This window comes from Electrona antarctica (assembly GCF_951216825.1).
Source record: "Electrona antarctica genome assembly, contig: scaffold_25, whole genome shotgun sequence".
Classification (NCBI taxonomy): Eukaryota; Metazoa; Chordata; class Actinopteri; order Myctophiformes; family Myctophidae; genus Electrona; species Electrona antarctica.
This window is the reverse complement of record NW_027637034.1, coordinates 5,084,956-5,109,680: the sequence shown is the minus strand read 5'-3', so window position 1 is coordinate 5,109,680 and position 24,725 is coordinate 5,084,956. Positions and strand designations below refer to the sequence as shown.

The window sequence follows — 24,725 nt, the reverse complement described above, 5'->3', positions numbered from 1 at the left end:
ATACATTTTTGCAGGGTTCTCTCTCAATATGGTGGTGATGAATGCACTTTTATTCAATGTTTTCAAATGCTAAATAATGAACAAACCCCACATTCTTTCCCCATGTTAAAATGTACACATGCTAAATGATGATGGCTGATGCTTCATTCACTATATGCATTCAAATGCAGAGATTAACGTGTTAATGGTCACTCGTTGTCTGGCATTGGACAGATCACCTGCTAATGATCACATTTTGGATGAACTGAGACCATTTCACACCTCTTTGACTCTGATGAGTTTCAGCAGAACTACAGTAATAGGTCTATCATCACATGGAACTGTTATCACTCTTTCAGCTTTCTAGTGTGCAATGTTTCAGGTGTGTTAAAATGGCTATATGTTCTTGTAACAATCATTGCTATTATTGTTTGTGGTGACAATGTTAAAGTGCAATGTTTACTTACAGTGAGTGCACAACATGCTGCTGTTTGTTTTAAAAGGATTTATACCCTGCTGGATATCAGTGGTTCCCAAACGTCACGCCAAGGACCCCCAAATAGACACTAATTTAATAGCCTTTACTAATACATATATAGGACATGGATGGATGGAAACATGACCGCAAGGACGTTCTATCTAGTATACAATCAATAAATGTAGAGATATAAGTTAACTGGAAAATATGAATGTTTTAAAACCTGTTCTGGGCCATATTTAAGAACGTACACAACTCATATTTCAAGGTAACACGTTTTATTTAAACCATGTTTACAACTTAAAACATATATCAATAGAACAATTATTTACAAAATGTATTGTGCTAATTTCTTCTCAGTTGGAATTCAGCCAATGATGTGAACATAACACAATGTCTAATATAACATGTCTAATATAGGCCTACATAATGTGCAAGGGAATAATACATACAATTAGAAATGCTTATTTTAAAACAAAAATACATAAAACATTACAGTGCAGAAGAGAAAGAAAAACTCAATCAAATGCAGTTTGATGTGAGGTCATATACAGTACTGGTATGTACAATATAAACTTGCAAGTGCAATATTAAATACAAAATGTAAAATAAACACATGAAATGTATATAATATACTAATATAGAATCACAGTCTGTTGTGCAGGTGAGAGACAACACTTAGCAGCAGATAATATCACACATGTAAGTGTATACATAACATCATCTATTAGCAGCACTGCAACAGCAGTGTGTATAGTATATAGTCATATAGTAAAAGTCAGTGATAGTGCATGTGTTCTTACAGTATAACTACTAAGAGTACTGTGATCACAAATGGTACACCCCATGGGTCACACATGATCTCAGTTTCCGTTGACTGAAGTGTCTTAGGTAGCATAGTGTCCTGTCTGGATCAGTGTTGGCCGACATCACCATATTGTGGCGTTGTCATAGTCAAACATGTACTGTACACAAAATCCAATACCAATAACTGGGAGTGCATTACATTTGCAATGGTTGACCCCACAAACACCTTGAGACGGTCATAGGTGAGGCATGGTGATGAAGGGATGGTCCAACACCTGGTCAGGTGTTATCCTCCCCTCTGGATCCAGATGAAGCATTTGTTTCAACAGGTCCATGAAGACGTCACAAGATGTTTCATCAGCATCGCAACGCAGGGAGGAGAACACTTCTTCCAGTGAGCAAATCACACATGTAAGTGTATACATAACATCCTCTATTAGCAGTTCTGCCTTTAACTCCTGCACTGTGTAATACTCCTCTGGTTCCTGGAAAACACAAAACAAAACATTTTTATTGACAATTACATTTTAAAGTAATGGAAAAAATATTGATACAAAGATACTGAGTTGAATTTCTGATCATGCTCTTTATTCTTGTCTTGCAGCTTGCCATTGCACTCCAGGCCCTGAAGGGAATCGGTCTGATCCACACAGACATCAAACTAGACAACATCATGCTGGTGAACCAACGACAACAACCCCTCAAAGTCAAACTCATTGACTTTGGTCTGGCCGTTCCAGTCTGCAAACAAGGCCCTATATGTGTCATTGTCATTGTCATTGTCACAGAGGCTGAGGGCGTGGGCCAGCCCTGCAGCTCCATCGTCCATGTCAACCAGACCCGGGCTTCCCCCGACGTCATCCGAGTCTTCGCTTTGGGAAGGGGAGCACGAGGAGTCGGTCATGTCGCTGCTACAGCTGTTCTCCTCCACCACGGAGCGCTCTGGACTGAAATGGTAGGAAGGGGTGGGGGGCATGGTGAGAGGAAGCCCTTCGTCCTCGGCGGAAAACCCGAAGGGACAGCTTTTTTCCGGGGCATCCCCTGCTGGGGGTCCCTGGTCCACATCCAACTGGAGATCTTCTGGAGCCGCGCTCTGGTGGTCCAGTTGGTCAGGCGTATCATCTTGTAGTAGCCTCTCTAGTTCTAGCCTCATGACGGTGTCGATGTAGTGGGTCTGCGCGCGTCTGGAGTTGAACTCTACGCGTCCCTGAATGTTTGCGCAGCCGTCTTTAGTGCAGCATGGGAGGCATGCGTCCATCTGGCACTTGATTCCTGCCAGACTGCATTCACAAGTCTCTGGCTCACAGAAACCCTGGCAATTGCATCCAGAGTCCTCCCTGAAGACACGCAGGGAATGCAGCTGTCTCTTCTCCTCTTTGTCAATGTGCTTCACACCTGCTGCTCGCAGGAGTGCCTGTCTGTGCTTGTAGGAGTACGGCTGCAGGAAGCTGTTCCCATCCTCCAGCTCGGCGTCGGTGATGTGGACGTCAGTGTCTCCGTCTGGGACCTGGTCTGCAGTCAGTCGCTCAGATTCTCTCTGGTCAATGGTACCATTGGCCATCAACTGGTGTCTCAAAGCCTCAAGCTTCTCCTCTCTCCGTCTCTCTCGTAGTCTCTCTCTGCGCCAACTCCGTTGTTCCAGGGCGTGCTCTGCCATTGTGTACCTGCGGAGAGTGCTGTGCCTGTGCAACATGCCCAGACTGGCACCCCCGCGAAGGGGTACGCTAGTGAAACCCTGGCATTGTGGGAAGTAGAACACCGTCACCAGATCAAAGCGCACGTTGCTCTGCCTCCCTTCCAGCTTTGGCCTCTTCAGAATAGACTGGATGGGTTGACTGGCAGCAGGTGAAGCAGAACCATTAGTTGTAAAGTCCTGGCTTTCTGAGGAGCTGCTCTCCCCATCAGAATCCCATTCCGTGGAGGCAGGAGAAGGCAGGGACGATGATGGAGGGGAGGAGTAGAATGGATCTTCATCGTCGACCTCCTCAAACTTTCTTTTCAGAATACCTCTCATGACTCGACGGTGGCGCTTCACTCACGACGGAATCAAATATAAAGGAGAGCTGGAAAAGTAGACGTTTCGGACTGGTTGGTCCTTCCTCAGGCAAGATTCTGTTAGGAGAATGATTAGTTGTGCTGGAGCCCTGGTTTTATGTGTTCCTAATGGTGGGCGTGACTCATAGTCATTCGGCCAATTAGCTTTGTTGATGGGTGTGGTTTACTTGGCCATTGTTTCATTCCGTCCAATCAGAATCAATGGGTGTGTGTTCTCTTGTTCTGGTTTCTTTCATTTGTAGTGTGGTTTTTGTAGAGGCAACATGTCTTTACTGGAGAATCAGTAATAATTATAATAGACTTCCCCCAAGTTACAGGTACAAGCTCGACTGGGGGGACCTGGGGACTTCAGTGCAATGTACCTACATATGTTGCGACCGAAGGTCGCAACATATGTAAGTGTATGTAAGTACATTGCAAAGAATGAGTGCATTCGCCATGTACTTGAAGGAAGCCTAATCCAATCACTCTTAGATTATCTCCAGTTTAACTTTAAGAGTTTAAGTTTACCTTAATGTTGTAGGACTTTTGGTTTATTTAGCCTTATTGGGGTTAATTCACCCCATGGCTCCATTTCAACAAAGAAAAATTTACATGTGTTTCTCTTTTGTTTCCTGAGCCCGGTGTCTAATGGTCCATTTGGTGTCAGTGACACCTCTATGCTTCTTGTCCCAGGCTGGTTTGGAATGTGCTAATGTGTCCCCTATTCAAAGTCTGATTTCCATTGAGTGTTGGCTTTGTCTATGTGGCTGGGGAGTTTTGGTACAAAATCAAAACAACTTGTCTAATATTTTGGCATGTTTAATGCAGCTCTAAGGTATATAATGACATAGTAAAATGTTGAAAATGAGTGGAATGCCCCTTTAAGAACTGGTTTTCCAGTTAATCTGGAGAAAAACCATTCAATGGTCGAAAACAGAGTCCACTTGAACATAACAGTCCACTTTGGTTGAACAATATTTAGTCTACTAGTCTAGTGATCCATTGAGGAGTTTCTTAAAGTCAAAGCAGGAGCCAGCATAAATATAAAATAACGTTATTGGTATAGCAAATTCCAACAAGGCATTTCAATGTGCTTTGCACACATCAGGAAACATATATAAAATCATAACTAAAACAAAAATACATAAAACATTACAGTGCAGAAGAGAAAGAAAAACTCAATCAAATGCAGTGGGAAACAGAACAGTATTTCATTGTGATGTAAAATAAATAAGAGTGCCAGCATACCTGCTGTTTTCTGGGAGTTCTTCCATGGTGCATAACAACTGCTGGTTTATAATAAACCTTAAAAAGCAGTATAGTAGTTCATCCAAAAATGACTTACTCAGTATCTGGATACATATGTACAATCTAACTATTGAATAAGTGGATATGAATTCATTGTTACTGCAGCAGAGCCATTCATCTTGAGGATTTCTCCACATTAATTCAGTAACATCAGAACCAAGGAGAACCAGCTCTGGTGAAGAAACAACTGCTCATACTGTGATTTACATCCCATTTATCTTAATTTATCTTGGAACACTTACAAACCACAGATAAAAAACAAATCTTGACTTTAAACATTTATTAAAAACAAGAACACGGAAGTAAAACAGTTAGGCCTATTTGTTTCAAACAATATTTATAAATAGTAGACAAGCCTTCACATCTTGTCTTTTACAAGTAGCCTATATACAGCACCCCTTGTATTTTATGTGTTAGGTTGTAATGTAGGTTCAATTTGTTTCCACTTTAGTATAGAAGACAGTGGTCTGGTTTATGTACAGGACTGGAACAGCAAATAAGTATATTGTCAAATCAAAGTCTCATATCCTATTGTGCGCTATTGGTTTCATTTAATTTCTTATCTATATTTACAGTGAAATCCCATTGTGTAATGTGTAGGCCTGTGTGCAGAAACATGTGTCCATAGTATTAATAAATGATCAGGATAAGTCAAGATAAATCAGGATATATCAATATACTTATTCAATTATATCCTATATTAATTATTTGTTTGTTCAGTAACAGAGGTTACTGTCTCCATATCCAGTCATATAAGTCATAGTGAAACTGGAAGGGATTGAATGAAAATACACTGAACAAAAACATAAGCTGATACATTTTTGCAGGGTTCTCTCTCAATATGGTGGTGATGAATGCACTTTTATTCAATGTTTTTCAAATGCTAAATAATGAACAAACCCCACATTCTTTCCCCATGTTAAAATGTACACATGCTAAATGATGATGGCTGATGCTTCATTCACTATATGCTTTAAAATGCAGAGATTAACGTGTTAATGGTCACTCGTTGTCTGGCATTGGACAGTTTGTTTGTTCAACAACATTACCGTGGAAAACAACTGGCGTGGCCACGTCATGCAAACAAGTACTTCCGACCAGGTCAAAGTTTTCACGCATGCGCAATAAAGAATCCAGGCACTGTTGCCTTAATGCCTTTCGCCCCCTGGTGGTGGAGGTGTGTAACTGTCAGATAGATAGATAGATAGATAGATAGATAGATAGATAGATAGATAGATAGATGACACACATCTGTTTAAAAGTGCACAAACCAATATAGAGCACCGAAGTCTGACGTCACTTTCAGTAGAGGGCACCAACACACAGGTTCGTGTATTTTTGTATTTGTATTGAAATCTCCATAGGGCGATTGTATGTCGCTTCATATAAGAACTGTGTTTGAAAAATAAACCGACCACCCCGGCCTTTCTGTCAGGGGAGTGGCTGTGCGTCGTTAATGATGTCCATTCATATTTGATACAGCCAGTTTCTGGAGAAAATGGAATTAATGTGACCGCAAAAGCCTTGAAACTACATATGAATGCAATGTCGCTGAGCATATACGTCACGCCCAGCTGTCAACATATTGCGTTAATGAGATTCCTCGTTGACGTAAGCTCAGCTGGTGGTGACTCGACTCGTACTAACCACGATACATTATATATATCAATAAAATAAAAATAAAAATAAACGTAATTAACGTTCAGTTTCTGTTGTGCGACGGGCTGCAGCCTACCCGGAAATGTAGTCTCTGGGTTGTTTGGCTCGTTTCTAACGCTTATTTTGTTACTCTTTGGGTATATTTGTACATTTCCACCATCAGTCGATGCTTCATATCCATATGAGTGAAAAGGCCGGGGTGATCGGTTTATTTTTCAAACACAGTTCTTATATGAGGCGATCTAAAATCCCCCTATGGAGATTACAATGCTTGTAAAAAAAATACACAAACCTAGGGACTGATAGTAGAGGGCAGTGACGTCAGGACTTCGGTGCTCTATTGATTTACAATATAATAAACGTATGCATCAAACAATACTAAAGTATTAAGTGGCTTGTGTTAATCAGTAGATCAGTAGTGTAAGTGAGTGGATGTGTGGTAAATGTAATGTAGGGTGTTGAACAAATGCTGCTGCTCTCATGGAAGGAGAGAGAGAGAGACCTGGCTCCCAAGAGAAGACAGACTATGCACACACTGCACACAAGTGGGCAGCGGTGGCCGAACGGTTTGCGGAGCGGTCTTGTTATCGGAAGGTCGCCAGTTCGTATCCCCGGACCGGCACGTTAAAATTACCACCCCTGAAGTGCCCTTGAGCAAGGCATTGAACACCTACCATGAAATGTTCTATGAGCAGGGTCTGGCTGTAAACAAGTTCGTCGAGCTTAGTCCATTCACCCTGGGTAAACAAATAACTTTGCTTTGCTTTTTACAAAACGAGGTAGAGACTGAGCTACACTTCCTAACCGTCTGTCCACTGTACCAAGACATCAGAGACAGAGTACTTCCCTGCACGGATTACAATCACCCAAGGAGAGTTTGAAAACCACCAAATGTTTAGGCCTAAACAACATGTTTAAAACATTGAAATACTGCTGTTAACTTTCAAAAGTATAAAACGTCTCGGATGTATAGGCTAACTATCTCTGACAGAAAATGCACAATATTTTATAGTCTCACAAGATAGTATTACTCAAAAATATAGATATAGAACACACTGGGACCACTGGCTAGGTGCTCCCAATGCACTGATTGGCAATTGCTCAGGACCTGTGGGAAGCAAAGACCTAGGCCTATAGGAATACACACAGGCCCTAGTAGGCCAACTACAGGGGCTGTGACAACAGACAGACAGACAGACAGACAGACAGACAGACAGATAAGCTATTTGCACACTTTTGACAATTTGAATCCATGATGCATTGATATTAAATGGAAAAGGTACTTTGTAATTTCACTAATTTGTCTTTAAAAGGAATACTTGAGCAAACGTAGGCTACTTTGTCCACCACCGATAACTGGACACCAACATCAGGTAGTCTAAATTATTATCTATGTATTAGTACTAATTACCTAGTAATTATTACTGGTAGTTAATCAGCTGGTGGTTCATGAGCTATGCCTGATTTTCAATCGAGTGCTACAGTGCCACCCTTTGTCCAATGGTTGTGGGCTTTGTGTCTAAGCAGGGTGACATAGCCCTCTAACAATTTCCACATTTCGTGAAAAACAACTGCATGGTTTGGCCTTGAGCACTGACATAAGAAAATATGTATAATTCAAAATAGTGGGTGATCTAATGCTGCATTCACATGGAATCGGGCAAGCGGTAGACGGCAAAACCTGCTGGACGGCACGGTAAAAAGATTAAATATTTTAACATTGATGCCGTCTGCCGCTACCGTCACCTGATCTGGCTGCCAGGCTGCCGTGCCGTACCGTTAGCATACCCCTCTACCATATTGCCAAGTTTCACGAAAACCGACTGCACGGTTAAGCCAGAAATGCAATTTTGTTATTAAGGGGCCAGGCACTTCGGGCGCGGCCCCTTAAAAAAAGACAACTACAATAAGGGACCATAGGCCATTTAGCTTGGCCCCTTAATAACTTGTGAAAATTAATTTCTAATCCTTTCTTAGATAGGTGACGATTTGGCCAATTTTGAATATTGTATATTTTCTGTCAATTATTATTATTTTTTTAATTACATTAACGCAGTGACGGTCTCATAATATAACTTGTTCTTGTTTTTAGTTTTTCTTTTGGAGGTTACACAAATACCAGATACTCTGTATAGACTGTGTTAGCAGAGCTGCCATTACAGCGATAAGGACGAGTCTAGATAGCCTGGAGCTAGTCGGACTAAACAAACATAACGGAGGAAAAGAATGAGGACTCAGCACTTACATTCAGCTCGTGACCATAATAACTTGAGCATCTTTATTAGCAGCGTCATTATATACACATTGGGTAACAGGCATATCCGGTACTTCCGGTGTGGCACTTCAGAATAAGGGTTTTATCATTTACATATATACAGACAATAAAGATCACATCTTAACAGACTGTCATCATGGGAATGTGTCGCCGCACTAAGAGGTGTTGGTAGAAAGAGTGAGACCACAGCATATCATGATGGATCAATCCACATCTTTAATGTCAATCCTCCGGCCGGCCGGCCGGCCTGCCAGCCAGGAGAAGACCCCCAAAACACTGTATTCTAGGTCCACTGGTGACCGTTAAGAAAAGGCAGGCACGTGCATAGGCTTCAGCCACTGCCCCTTTACCCGTCTATAAAAAACTGCCCTCTTCAGTCCATGAAAGTAGCATTTACTATGGTGAAATAAATGCAAAATGTGGCTGTTTTAAAGATGTTTTGACCAATCTGCCCAATCTGCTCAGTTCAAAGCTTGTTGAATGTGTGACTTATATAAATACCACGACAAAATGGTCGTGCATCTGTTCCCAACGAGGCAGCCTGCTCATATCTCACCTTTGGAGGAGAGCTGGCTTGCAGAGCATGGCTTAATACTTAGGCTGATCAGTTGTGGGGCCAATAGGGCTATACTGTAGGCTACTGTATATTGATCACAACATGAACGCCAGACATGCATTCCTCGGTAACTCCAAATGTCCCGTGAATCATTTAATATTTCATGACAACATATCATCACAAGAACGCATCAGTGGACTTACCATCTGACAAAGAAATTATAGCTGTGTCGTGTGTCCAGATTTGATCCATTTCCCCAGTCATTCGGACATAAGACAGTGCTATGATATTAATCAAATAGACAGATTCATAAGCTCTGATGAAATCGGATATATTTTTTACCTCTGTGTAGCACCCAGTCAAGACCTGGCCCACAACAGCCCTCAGTGCCAATCAGGCTCAGCCCTGTTGGCACGACAGGTTGTGTGTCGGTCTGGCGAGTGGGAGACCGGGGTTCAATCCCTGCTGCATGAGAAACACTACATCTGCAAAGGTGAGTGAGCGAGCAATTGTTCAATGAATGAATGAATGAATGAAAAACTTTATTCCGAACATTATAAAAAAATTGACAAAAGTCAAAGAATTAAAATAAGTTCAATATAGAACAAATAAAATAATATTCCAAAAAAACAACAACAAAAAAAACCAAGCCTCACTGGCTGCAAGTATAATTATTATTATTATTATTATTATTATTTTTTTTACTTTTATATATGTTCGGAAAGGAGTAGGGAGAAGTTAGAAAACTTATAAAACCCTACCCCTTGATAACTTAAATTCAGCGTCATTGACGTCATTACATAAATACCAACATGGTATAAACTAAATCAAATAGGTATTCAATTATATATAACATTATCAATACAAAATACTCTATATATTCCATATAATACATACATTCGGCACATCATATATATATTCTTATATATATATATACAAGTACAATTATCTAAATTATATCTATATATTATATATTATCTATATATTATAATTATCTGTGTCATTGTAACTCTTCATCTCTATACCTCATAATAATGCATTCTTTATATATTTTTTTTAACTGGTTCACACTTGGGCATTGCTTGAGTTCCACATGCATACTGTTCCATAGTTTTACTCCACATATTGAAATACAAAATGATTTTAGTGTTGTCCGAGCCACTCTGGTTTTTAGATTTAGTTTCCCCCTTAAATTATAGCCCCCCTCTCTATCAGAGAACATCACCTGAATATTTCCAGGGAGTTGATTATTCCTTGCTTTGTACATTATAAGGGCAGTTTTATATTCTATTATATCCATGAATTTTAAAAGATATGAGTTTAAAAATAATATATTAGTGTGATCTCTATATCCAGCATTATGTATAATTCTTATAGCTCGTTTTTGAAGTATAGTTATTGCATTAAGTGAAGTTTTATAAGTATTCCCCCAAACCTCTGTACAGTAGTTTAGGTACGGCAAAACCAGGGAACAGTATAGCATACGTAGTGACTTATAGTTCAAAAGGTGCTTTGCTTTATTTAAAACTGAAAGACTTCTAGATAATTTATTATATATATATTTAATATGAGACTTCCAGTTAATTCTATCATCAATTATTACACCAAGAAATTTGTTCTCAGAAACTCTCTCAATTTCAACACCATCTATCTGTATATTTACTTGATTATCTATTTTGTAATTACTGAATATCATTAGTTTTGTTTTAGCCAGATTTAGTGACAATTTATTCTTATCAAACCACCTTTTTAACTTGCATAATTCTGAAGTGACCAGGTCCAATAGCTCATGTAGATTTTTTCCGGAACAAAAAATGTTAGTGTCATCTGCGAAAACTACCATTTTCAATATATTAGACACATCACACATATCATTTATATACATAATAAACAGTTTAGGACCCAATACCGACCCCTGGGGGACTCCACAAGCAATGCCCAAGCATGAAGAGACAGACTCACCCAACTTCACAAATTGTTTCCTGTCACTTAAATAGCTTCGTACCCAATCCAATACTCCTCCTCTAATCCCATATCTTTCCAATTTATTAATTAATATGTCATGATTAATAGTATCAAATGCTTTTTTAAGATCTATAAATACTCCAGCTACATACTTATATTCATCTATGGAATTAGTGATCTCCTCAATCGAGTCCATCAATGCCATTGCTGTTGATCTGTTTGCTCTAAATCCGTATTGACTGTCACTGAGTAGACTGTGTTTTTCAATGAATGTATCTAATCTATTGTTGAACAGTTTTTCTAAAATTTTGGAGAACTGTGGAAGTAACGATACAGGTCTGTAATTTGTGAAGTTGTGTCTGTCTCCAGATTTAAACAGTGGTATGACTTTAGCTATTTTCATGCCGTTTGGAAATGTACCAGTTTGAAAAGATAAATTGCAGATGTATGTTAATGGTTTAGAAATCCCTCCAATTATCTTCTTTACTAGTTTCATATCTATATCATTACAGTCAGTGGACATTTTATTACTACAGTTATCAACAATGTCTATGATTTCTCTCTCCTATTGCTGTAAGAAACATTGAACAGGGATTCCTTTCTATGATATTATCAGTGTATTCCTCAGATGTCACAGGATCAGAAATATTTTCAGCCAATTTTGGTCCTACATTTACAAAGAAATTATTAAAACTATTTACTACCTCCTCCTTATTATAATTTTTAGTGCCCTTATCAGAAAAATATTGCGGATAATTTACATTCCCAGAGTCATTTCTAATAATACTATTTAGTATATTCCATATTCCTTTAATATTATTTTTATTGTTATCTAATAGTTTGCTATAATAATCTTTCCTGCATCTCCTTATAATATTTGTTAACTTATTTTTATATTTTTTATATTTATCTTCTGCCTCTTTAGTTCTTCTTTTAATAAATTCTCTATACAAAGTGTTTTTCTTTTTGCATGCATTTTGTAGTCCTTTAGTAATCCATGGTTGGTCTATATAATTTTGTTTTCTGCTATACTGTTTAAGTGGACAATTTTTATCAAATAATACATTGAATATCTTTAAGAAGTTATCATATGCACTATCAATATCATTTACTGTATATATAGATTCCCAATCTTGTGCATTTAAATCATTCTTAAGTGCATTGATGGCATCATCCGTTCTTACTCTTCTAAATTGGAGTTTGCAGTCTGACCTATTTCTTTTAAAATTACATTCATAGACGGTAAAAACAGGTAGATGATCACTTATATCATTAATTAATAGTCCGCTCATTGTTTTGTTATCTATATCATTAGTGAATATATTATCTATTAATGTAGCACTATGGGGCGTGATCCTGCTGGGTCTGGTAATGTTTGGATGTAAGCCTAAACTGTACATGGTATTAATAAATTCCTCAGTCATTCTATGATTGTTTGATTTCAAAAGATCAATATTAGTATCACCAGATATAAATAGTACTTTTTGATTATTTAATGTATACATCTCTTCTATCCAGTCCTTAAAAACCTCAATACTAGTATCTGGTGCTCTATAAATACAACTAATTAATACATTTTTACTATTTTCTACAATTATTTCGACTGTTAAACATTCTACTAAGTTATCAATCACAGTTGTCATATTTTCTACCACTTTGTAGTTCAAGTTGCAGTCCACATACACAGCTACCCCTCCTCCACCTTTAATATTTCTATTTATATAATTAAATTCATAACCCGCCAACTCGAAATCCACACCTTTATCAACATCAATCCACGTTTCTGATATGGTAATTATATTAAACGGTTGTATAAAGTGACTTAAGTATTGCTTGATTTTTGTGAAGTTAGCGTACATGCTTCTGCTATTGAAGTGGATTATTGATAGCTGTCCATCAGCCTTGATTGACTGGTTGTATTGTTCATCAGTGTAATAGTAGCAATTGTCATTGATGCTGGAAAAGAAATGATTGTCCGGGTCTATGTCATTTTCTATGTCCAGTAGCTTATGGTCAGTGTATTCACATGTTTTAAATTCCAGCGTGTCATGGTCCATAATCATTTGCGTTAATTGTGCATTGTCTCTTGTGTTAGTTGAATGAGTTGTGTGTGTCATGGTTGAAAGTTTGTTGAGTCACGTTTGGTGTGTTTAGATTACCTTGCTCGACCATCAATACAAATCAGACCCGTCTGAAGTGAGTGGTGCTGTACTGTACTGTACTGTACTGTACTGTACTGTACTGTACTGTACTGTACTGTACTGTACTGTACAGTACAAGCCCTCCTCCCTGGCCTGGTGTGTGTCTGTGTGTTAGGCTGTGCAACAGTGACACTTGGTGGTGAACAAACGCTATTTGCGTGCTCCGACAGGGATACAGGGACACCGGGACAGACCCAAGTCACACACATAGCTGTCTATAGGAGTGGTTGCACCACTCAAAAATGGCTTTTATAATATTCTTGCAAAGTTGTATTAGCCTTTAGTCTTGAGGTTGAAATTAAATAAATTAACTTCTTTCTCATTATACGTGAGAAAAAGGATATTCTACAGATTGCTACTTTATTAACCAGTGGATCCCTAATAATAATAATAATAATAATAATGGATGGAATTAAAATAAGTTAATTAAAATACCTTGAGTATAGTACAGGTTAAAGAACAAAATAAAATAAAAATGAGAAAAACTAGCAGTTGTAGGCAGTGTGCAGAATATGAAAGAACCTTCATTCCAATGGACCCAAAATAGTTAATATTTAGTCACAAGCTCTTGTGTGGCTCTTGTACATTTACCATTGGTTCAATATTTATAAAACACAGACACATAAAAGCACTTTCGCTTTCCAAATCCTGAAAAAAAAGAGAAAGAAAAAGAAAATACTGAAGAAACAAATCTACAAGCTCACAATGTGCAGCAAAATGTGTTAACATAGCATCACACTTGGTTTATGAATCTACAAGCTGACAATGAACATGCTAGTATGTGTGGGATACACCCATGACAAATGTGACAAATCTCTGCCAATGCCAAACTTTATTTTGCTATAGAGAGTATGCGCATTCTTAAAGTGAATGGCACATCGAGTGGCAAATCGAGTGGCAAAGCAACAGGCAAAGTGAGTTTAACATTGTTTAATGTTGTTTAATGCAATCAGATAAGACTTTTCTTTGTGGATGTATGGGCTGTCAAGGCCAGAAAGTAGTTTTTGCCACTCAGTAGGCGTTCCTGCATAACTTCCTGGTTTGATGATGTCACACGCATACCCTCTATTGTGTTCTGTTTTGAGTTTCCAAACGTATAAAGGCATAACGTCTGAAACATCCAACGGTATAATTAAACAGTGTTACCATAGCGAAATAATCTACTAATATAACATACAAAAAGATACAGAATAAACTAAATTGTGATGTCTTTAATCACTCATGTTGATATCGAGCATCGCAGTGCACATATCGGTGAATATCTAATTATTTGTCCGGCCTAACATTTGTTGTTCATTGTCATGATTCGTCACCATCCGAGTTGGCTTTTTCCAAGGCTTAAAAGGTCTTTAAATAAATACTTTATGAAATGTCTATGGGGAAATTAATGGGAAATTCTTATGGTGCCCTCTTCGTTCTGAAAGGGGCGGGGCTGTGACGCTCTATTGTCAGATTATGTGATTCCACTGCTTTAGTATCTATCTGTCACTGTCATCCTGGAATAGAATGAATAATCATTCAATTGTCTGTCAACTCAAATGGGTTCATGGGGAAAATGTGCATTTATTACTATTACAACTAACCACTTATTCCCTGTATGATTCCTCCTCATTATCCTCAGATGTGCATTTTGACCCAAGCATTTGCCACTTACTGCAACTAAAGGGTTGTATGAGTCCTCATGTGTGTTTTTAGAGTAACACTCTGAGCAAAGCCTTTACCACACACGTTACAAGTAAAGGGCTTTTCCCCTGTATGAGTGCTCATGTGTGCTTTTAGATTACCACTCTGAATAAAGCCTTTACCACACACATTACAAATAAAGGGCTTTTCCCCTGTATGAGTCCTCATGTGTGCTTTTAGATTAAAACACAGAGCAAAGCCTTTACCACACATGTTACAAGTAAAGGGCTTTTCCCCTGTATGAGTCCTCATGTGTTTTTTTAGATCACCACTTTGAGCAAAGCCTTTACCACACACATTACAAGTAAAGGGCTTTTCCCCTGTATGAGTCATCATGTGTGTTTTTAGATTACCGATGTTAAGACAGCCTTTACCACACACGTTACAATTAAAGGGCTTTTCCCCTGTATGAGTCCTCATGTGTGATTTTAGACCACTACTCTGAATAAAGCCTTTACCACACACATTACAAGTAAAGGGCTTTTCCCCTGTATGAGTCCTCATGTGTGATGTTAGCGTAACACTTTGAGCAAAGCCTTTACCACACACGTTACAAGTAAAGGGCTTTTCCCCTGTATGAGTCCTCATGTGTGTTTTTAGATTAACACTCTGAATAAAGCCTTTACCACAAACTGTACAAGTGAAGGGCTTTTCCCCTGTATGAATCCTTGTGTGCCTCGTCAGATTTTCCTTACCATTAAAACACTTGCCACAGTCTGTACAACTAAAGCGTTTCTTCCCTGTGTGGCTCCTCATGGAGTGAGTATGTTTTGATGATTTCAGGTACTTGGACAGCTTGCTGCTCAAAGACAATCTTTGTCCTTCCACATGTGGTGTCTTGTGTGATTTCAGTGTGTTTAAAGTTGACTGACCTTCACTGGTCTCCTGCCAGTCATCACTGTCTTCAGTGTCAGATTCAGAACAGTGTGAAGAGAGGAGCTGGTCGTCACTAGTTGGTTGTGATGTTCCACAGTCCTCTACATCAGCTTGTGTTTGCATGTGTTGAGGTGCCGGCTACAGGCTGTGTCTCTCTGTTTTCATCATCATGATCATCTTCACTTTTCACTGCTAGTAATGTCAACGTTGACCCATCAGCCTCCATTGGTCTTTGAAGTAGCTCCTCTTGTTCCTCTTTAATCTGTGGTGGTTGTGGTTCCTCCTGGACCAGACTGGAGCTCCTCTCCGGTTGTTCAGTGAAAACCTCCTCTTTACACACAGGGAGGTGCGAGACGGCTAGAAAGAAAGACACAAAGAGAGAAAAACCTTTAATGTTTGAACTTTGCATTTTTCATTTTCCATTCCATTCCAAGCATTAGTTTTGCACAAAAAACACTCCTTGGGAGGAAAACGGCCACACAAACGTGATGAGGTCAGCACATTTGGTCAAGTGGATATGGCCTAATTTAGCCCAAGGAGTGTTTTTTGTGCAAAACTAATGCTTGGAATGGATTCAGAATCATGCAATCACCCTAGTTTCATATGTCACATGCTACTTAAAGAATGATGAAATTTGGACTGTTTTGCCTTATATAGGATGTTATGGGCATATTATGCATATTATGCTAATAACTCAATTTCCCACGGGAGTTGAATTTCAAACTTTTAGTACATGTTATTAGACACCTTTAGAAACACATTGGTGAAGAAATTTCTTGGTAACGATTTAGTTCCCAGATTTGTCAAATACCTGATAAAATGCCCTTACTATAAAATGGAGTTTGAAGTTACAATGGGCTTTGCTCAAAAAATGAATATAAAATATCTAAATACTGAATGGAGCAAATTAAAAACTGTCCAAAGTGTTCACAAAAAGCCCGAGGTAGAACATTACCCACAATTATTTTGTGTGAAATATCCCTTTATGTAAGTAAGTAAACAAAACAGCACATACCTATACGGTATAACTTTACTACAGGTTGCATCTTTGCATCAAACAGTCCACGTCTTTGGTCCACCTCTGGCTGTTCCTCTGACACCGTTGAATGTCTTTTGGAGGCCATCTCTCTAGACACTGTAGAAATCACCAGTAAAAACAACTTGTACTTATCATTCAATAAAGGTTTACTGAACAACTGAACAACCAGGAATAGTCTGGTGACCACCGGAGAGACGGGTGACAGCCGGAATGTAGATGGCACCCGGGATCAGTATGGGTTGGCGCCCCAGCATGTGTCTTCCGTGAGAAGGAAGCCCAACAACCCCACGGTGAGGCCTTTAGGAGGGACATTCAAGCTGCATACGGACGTTTCTACGCCACAATGTTATGCTTCCCACACACGGGCAGATGCAAAAGATAAAGATGCTCACAGACAGTGTATTTGTGTAGGCTAGTCGTTAAGCAGAAGGAGGACTTTTGTTAGCAGCTCAACCAAACCAAAACAAACTTCCAACATAGATAAAAGTAATTACTCACCTACTGCTGCAGGTTCCATAAGTATCCCAGTGTTGTTCAAGATGCATGGTTTACCACTATGACTATGAGAGAAGCACGTAACTTTGGGAAAGTGTCATAGTAGCTTGTTTACAACTGACCCGTAGCACTTCTCCTGGCCCGTAGCACTTGCCCTAGCCTAGCCCCTTAGATAGCACTTTATGTAGACTTAGATAGTATTTTAAACAGACTTATAGCTTGTTACGTAGACAGCACTAGAATTGCATTTTATGTAGTCATAGCACTTTATAGTACACATGTATAATATATAATATAGTATAGTATGTATAGTTTACATAGATACTCCACTGTTACGTTCTTAGTTTACGCATGATTCATGATAACTACTTTTTATATATGTGATGTATGCCATGCTTTTGTTATTGCTTAATGTAAGTCGCTCTGGATTAAGAGCGTCTGCTAAATGCCTAAATTCTAATTGTAAATTGAAACGGACTTCCTGTGCACTGACTTCCTCTTCAAAATAAGAGCCACTTGTAATGATTAGTCAACACTAGTTTTACTTCTAAGTCTACTTACAGGACGTTAACATCTCATTTGAGTTCCTTTTGAATGCCTGTCAGATATATCTCGCCGAGATATATTTTCGAGTTAAAAAAAAGGAGAAAAAAAACAAACAAAGTGAATGGTTCAAGCCCATTAATTAAGATTCGAGTGCCAACCCTAACGAGCGAACGTTCGAACCCTGAATGTTTGGGGACAGCCTTAAAATGGTCTCACGCACAAGTTATGGGGGGGGGGGGGAGTCTTGTTAGAATAATACTAATACAAATAAAAAAATGTTTTACCTGAGAGAGTATTGCACCACATCTTCCTACGTAATAATGTCAAAGTTGACTCACCAGTCTCCTCTTCCTGTTCGTCTTTAATCTGTGGAGGTTGTGGTTCCTCCTGGATCTCCTCTCCTGTTGTTCTTCTTTAATCTGTGGAGGGTGTGGTTCCTCCAGGACCAGACTGGATCTCCTCTCCTGATGTTGTGGAGGTTGTGGTTCCTCCAGGACCAGACTGGATCTCCTCTCCTCATATTCAGATGAAACCTCTTTACACACAGACAGGAGGAGAGAGAAGGTAGCATCAGCAGAGTAACTCAAAGTGCTTTTCTCAACTCAAATATGACATTTATTCTCCTATTCATTTTGTCAGGATAACCATCGTTTAAAAGATATGTTTTATTATCATTAATGTAACCTACACTTGTCCTTTAGAATGAAATACGCCCTTATGAAACGTGCTCTTTCGGTTTGATATTAATTAATTTCTTACAGCTGCAGAGAATGGATTTAAAAGGCACTGCGCGCGCTGTGTCTCTGGAGCCTAGGCTGCAGCAGAAAACTCTGCCCTGCGAGTGACTGTCATAAATGGAAGTCCAGCTGTCATTCCGGACCCCTCGCCCTGAGAAAATGTCGTCCGTGTGCAACCCTGTGAAAAGATATGAGAGATGTTTGAAAAGATGAGAGATATTTGAATAAATAAGCGTTTTCTGCCAGAACTTTTACATGGATGTGAAACTAGAGGACAATATCTCACTCCACGTCTTTGGAATTATTTATTGGGTGAGTACAAACGGAGTGCAGAGCACATTTATGCCACCCATGTCTCCTTGCTCACTGGGAGCGGAGGCATCCGATCTATGGCTGTGTATACAGGAATATATGTAATTTATGTATGTTCACAGACATTCTAGGGCTAGTATAACTAATGGTAAATGTAGTTCAGTTCAGATAGCTTAATGCTATTATTAGCTAAGCTGTAGCCCCATATGTGCCCTCTCCCTACGCTCATTCTGTAGCTCCGAGATGAGGTCACAGAAAGAGCCCCTCCCACCCCGTTCAGAGACGGCGCATGTTTCCACAATTCCCCATTGCTTACCCTTTTCTAAACAATTAACCAAAACCTTGAAGTGACGTTCCGGGTTTACACTAATTCAACGTCAACAACGGAAAAGAAAATCCAACTTTAAACGGTTACGAGCGTTACAGCGGTTGGTTTAGTCAGCCGCTTCCATGTTTATCAAGGGATTGGTGCGTGTGCGCGGGCATGTCGAGTGAACTGAAGTCAGTTGGACATTTTCAACCAGGGGAGGCGCCGGGGAGGCGCTAAAGCTTTTCAACTTCCTTGAAAAACATGCTAAACAACCGCTGTAGCGCTCGTGTAACCGTTTAAAGTTGGATTTTCTTTTCCGTTGTTGACGTTGAATTAGTGTAAACCCGGAACGTCACTTCAAGGTTTTGGTTAATTGTTTAGAAAAGGGTAAGCAATGGGGAATTGTGGAAACATGCGCCGTCTCTGAACGGGGTGGGAGGGGCTCTTTCTGTGACCTCATCTCGGAGCTACAGAATGAGCGTAGGGAGAGGGCACATATGGGGCTAGCTAAGCTGGTGTTGTTCAGAGTCTACTAACCTGCAGTGTGTAGATCGATGTCCATATCAAAATCAATGTCCAGCCGTTTGTTTTGTGTCTCCAGCAGAGTTTCTAGTGTCTCCATCTCTCTCTGGAAGAGGTTGACCATGAATTCTCCCACCGCGCTGAGGCGCTCCAACACAAACACTCTGACGCTAAGCTCCACACTACAAACAACAGCAGCGCCACGCTGCTGTTTGTGCACAACAAACAATATCTCCTCTCCCACCGACGCTAGCTGTTCATTTATCTTCAGCCGTACAGACTCCATTTGACGCTTTTCACCTCCTTTGGGAGACATTTCCACCAAGCTTTCTGTTCCTACTGTAATATAGAATGTGTAATAAAGGCACAAACATCAACAATTCCCGAGAGGCACGACAACATGTTTGTTCAACAACATTACCGACCGTGGAAAACTAGCGAGTCTAAATTATTATCTATGTATTAGTACTAATTACCTAGTAATTATTACTGGTGGTTAATCAGCTGGTGGTTCATGAGCTATGCCTGATTTTCAATCGAGTGCTACAGTGCCACCCTTTGTCCAATGGTTGTGGGCTTTGTGTCTAAGCAGGGTGACATAGCCCTCTAACATATTGCCACATTTCGTGTAAAACAACTACATGGTTTGGCCTGGAGCGCTGACATAAGAAAATATGTATAATTCAAAATAGTGGGTGATCTAATGCTGCATTCACATGGAATCAGGCAAGCGGTAGACGGCAAACGGCAAAACCTGCTGGACGGCACGGTAAAAAGATTAAATATTTTAACATTGATGCCGTCTGCCGCTGCCGGTCTGCCGTGCCGTCCTGTTCCGTTTACCGTCCTGCTCCCATCCACTAAAATGACTTACGGTTTGCCTGATCTACTGCTTGCCTGATTCCATGTGAATGCAGCATTAGCCAGGGTCAGAGGTCAAAAGTCAGGACACGAAAGTTGTTCGACATGAGGAGACGCATATGTCTATCCAAGTTTTACTGTTGGCGGTCAAACGGAGCTATACCTGTTCAAATTTTGCATTTGAGTGCTAATGATTGAGTGCTATAGCGCCACCCTTTGACCAATGGCCGTGGGCTTTGCATTCTCACCGTTTAGCATACCCCTCTACCATATTGCCAAGTTTCACGAAAACCGACTGCACGGTTAAGCCAGAAATGCAATTTTGTTTTAAGGGGCCAGGCACTTCGGGCACGGCCCCTTAAAAACAGACAACTACAATAAGGGACGATAGGCCATTTAGCTTGGCCCCTTAATAACTGAACTGGAGACACCCCCAAAAAATCATGTTTGAACTAGGGACACCCCCCAAAATAATATATATTTTAAATGGGGCACCCGCCCCCACCCTGCCAAGCAGTAGGATTTGAGTCATTACATCTTGTTTGACACTGTTCCATATTGTGAAAATGTATTTCTAATCCTTTCTTAGATAGGTGACGATTTGGCCAATTTTGAATATTGTATATTTTCTGTAACATTTTACATTTTTTGAATTACATTTGACGCAGTGATGGTCTCATAATATATTTTTTTCTTGTTTTTAGTTTTTCTTTTGGAGGTTACAAAAATACCAGATACTCTGTATAGAGTATCTGGTATCTGAGCTGCCATTACAGCGATAAGGAAGAGTCTAGATAGCCTGGAGCTAGTCGGACTAAACAAACATAACGGAGGAAAAGAATGAGGACTCAGCACTTATAATATTATTAATACCTTGAGTATAGGTAGTACAGGTTAAAGAAAAAAAAAATGAGGAAAAACTGTAGCAGTTGTAGGCAGTTTGCAGAATATGAAAGAACCTTCATTCCAACAGACGCAAAATAGTTATTTATTTAGTCACAAGCTCTTGTTAGTACTTAACATTGGTTCAATATTTATAAAACACATTGAACCACTTTCACTTTCCAAATCCTGAAAAAAAAGAAAACAGAAAGAAACAAAATACTGAAGAAACAAATCTAATGTGCAGGAAAATGTGTTACCATAGCATCACACTTGGTTTATGAATCTACACGCTGACAATGAACATGCTAGTATGTGTGGGATACACCCACAACAAATGTGACAAATCTCTGCCAATGCCAAACCTTCTGTTGCCATTGAATTGTTTTGAGTTTCCAAACGTATAAAGGTATAACGTCTGAAACATCCAACGGTATAATTAAACAGTGTTACCATAGAGAAATAATCTACCAAAGACAAAAACTTTCTCTGCCATGTTTATATAGGTTTTACATACAAAAAGATAACAAGAAACTAAATTGTGGTGGTCTTTAAATTCGGATGGTGACAAATAATAACAATAAACAAAATATAATTGGGCCAAACAAATTAGAACAAAAAGGGGAGGGTAACACAGTTTTTCTTATTTCTAATTATTTGTCCGGACCAACATTTGTTGTCATTGTCATGATTTGTCACAATCTGAGTTTGCTTTATCCGAGGCTTAAAAGGTCTTTAAATAAATACGTTTTGATATGTCTATGGGGAAATTAATGGGAACTTATCTTCTGGTGCCCTCTTCGTTCTGAAAGGGGCGGGACTGTGACGCTCTATTGTCAGATTATGTGATTCCACTGCTTTAGTATCTACCGGTCATTGTCATCCTGGAATAGAATGAATGATGTTATATCATGTGTCAACTCAAATGGGTTCATGGGGAAAATGTGCATTTATTACTATTACAAATAACCACTTCTTCCCTGTATGATTCCTCCTCATTATCCTCAGATGTGCATTTTGACCCAAGCATTTGGCACTAACTGCAACTAAAGGGTTTCCTCCCTGCATGAGTCCTCATGTGTCTTTTTAGATGACCACTCATAGCAAAGGCTTTACCACACACGTCACAAGTAAAGGGCTTTTCCCCTGTATGAGTCCTCATGTGTAATTTTAGATTACCGGTGTGAAGACAGCCTTTACCACACACGTTACAAGTAAAGGGCTTTTCCCCTGTATGAGTCCTCATGTGTGATTTTAGAGCACCACCCTCAGCAAAGCCTTTACCACACACGTTACAAGTAAAGGGCTTTTCCCCTGTATGAGTCCTCATGTGTGTTTTTAGATGACCACCCTGAGCAAAGCCTTTACCACACACGTTACAAGTAAAGGGCTTTTCCCCTGTATGAGTCCTCATGTGTGATTTTAGAGCACCACCCTGAGCAAAGCCTTTACCACACACGTTACAAGTAAAGGGTTTTTCCCCTGTATGAGTCATCATGTGTGTTTTTAGATGACTGATGTTACGAAAGCCTTTACCACACACGTTACAAGTAAAGGGCTTTTCTCCTTTATGAGTCATCATGTGTGTTTTTAGATCACTACTATGTGTACAGCCTTTACCACACACGTTACAAGTAAAGGGCTTTTCTCCTTTATGAGTCATCATGTGTTTTTTTAGATCACCACTCTGAATAAAGCCTTTACAACAAACTGTACAAGTGAAGGGCTTTTCCCCTGTATGAATCATTGTGTGCCTCGTCAGATTTTCCTTACGATTAAAACATTTGCCACAGTCTGTACAACTAAAGTGTTTCTTCCCTGTGTGGCTCCTCATGGAGTGAGTTTGTTTTGATGATTTCAGGTCCTTGGACAGCTTGCTGCTCAAAGACAATATTTGTCCTTCCACATGTTGTGTCTTGTGTGATTTCAGTGTGTTTAAAGTTGACTGACCTTCACTGGGCTCCTGCCACTCATCACTGTCTTCAGTGTCAGATTCAGAACAGTGTGACGAGAGGAGCTGGTCATCACCAGTTGGTTGTGATGTTCCACAGTCCTCTACATCAGCTTGTGTTTTCATGTGCTGAGTTGAGGTGCCGGCTACAGGCTCTGTCTCTCTGTTTTCATCATCATGATCATCTTCACTTTTCACTGCTAGTAATGTCAACGTTGACCCATCAGCCTCCACTGGTCTTTGAAGTAGCTCCTCTTGTTCCTCTTTAATCTGTGGTGGTTGTGGTTCCTCCTGGACCAGACTGGAGCGCCTCTCCGGTTGTTCAGTGAAAACCTCCTCTTTACACACAGGGAGGTGCGGGACGACTAGAAAAAAGACACAAAGAGAGAAAAACCTTTAATGTTTGAACTTTGCATTTTTGGAGGAACATCATCTTCTCCATTTCTAATCAAAGACAGTTTTCAGGGCTTGACATTACATTTTGAGCCACTTGTCATTTGGACAAGAACATTTACTTACTTGTCCAAGTATAGATTTTAGAAGACATCTTTTGTTTGTATTGATTATAATGTTACATTTGAATAGTTACAAATAAGTAACAAGTGTTCAACAGAAGGTTATGACAAATCTACACTACAAGAACAAAATAAAATAAAACTGAAAACAATTGACACAAACTCAAACTGGTTGTTGGAAGTTTCAACACACATGTTCCAATAATACAATGATATTTGAGTGTGTCATACATAGTGTGTAGTGGTGACTCCAGGTCTTAATCTTTAGTTGATGCATGATTTGTATAATAATATAATAATAATAATAATATGAAACAACAAAAAATACAATTTATATTAGGACTCCCACCCGTGGGTCCTGGGACCCACTGCAGACCTAACAACATCACTGTGGTACATTCTGTTTCCTAGACGGGCTCTCTACCCATTCAGCTATGGCTGTCCCTCTCTAAGGAAGGACAATATCAGTCACTAGAACCAGGGATGGGTGTTTTCTGTGTATCTACGATGGTTAAAATGGAGTTTGAAGTTACAATGGGCTTGTCTGATAAAAATGAATATAAAATATCTAAATACTGAATTGAGCAAATTCAAAACTGTCCAAAGTGTTCACAAAAAGCCTGAGTAGACGATAACATTACCCACAATTATTTTGAAAGTGAAATATCCCTTTATGTAAGTAAGTAAACAAAACAGCACATACCTATACGGTACAACTTTACTACAGGTTG

The 24,725-nt window shown here is 39.4% G+C and overlaps 2 protein-coding genes across 2 annotated transcripts in view; both read right to left on the bottom strand.

The window, feature by feature from the left end:
• Positions 1-475: 475 nt before the first annotated feature.
• On the bottom strand, positions 476-3,278 carry LOC306919418 (cysteine/serine-rich nuclear protein 3-like; the record flags this gene model as incomplete). Its single annotated transcript, XM_079532203.1, has 2 exons — positions 476-492; positions 2,105-3,278. The coding sequence occupies 2 exons, from the start codon at positions 3,276-3,278 to the stop codon at positions 476-478; spliced, it is 1,191 nt and encodes a 396-aa protein (XP_079388329.1).
• Positions 3,279-21,883: 18,605 nt separating this feature from the next.
• The window catches only part of LOC306919302 (uncharacterized protein), a 21,694-nt gene continuing 18,852 nt past the window's right edge, over positions 21,884-24,725 (bottom strand). The window contains exons 3-4 of the mRNA XM_079532102.1: positions 24,698-24,725; positions 21,884-23,844 (exon numbers count right to left, since the gene is read on the bottom strand). The exon at positions 24,698-24,725 is cut by the window's right edge and continues 116 nt beyond it. Of these exons, the coding sequence (XP_079388228.1) occupies positions 22,565-23,844; positions 24,698-24,725 (1,308 nt within the window). The 3' untranslated portion in view covers positions 21,884-22,564. The remainder of the gene's footprint in view (positions 23,845-24,697) is intronic.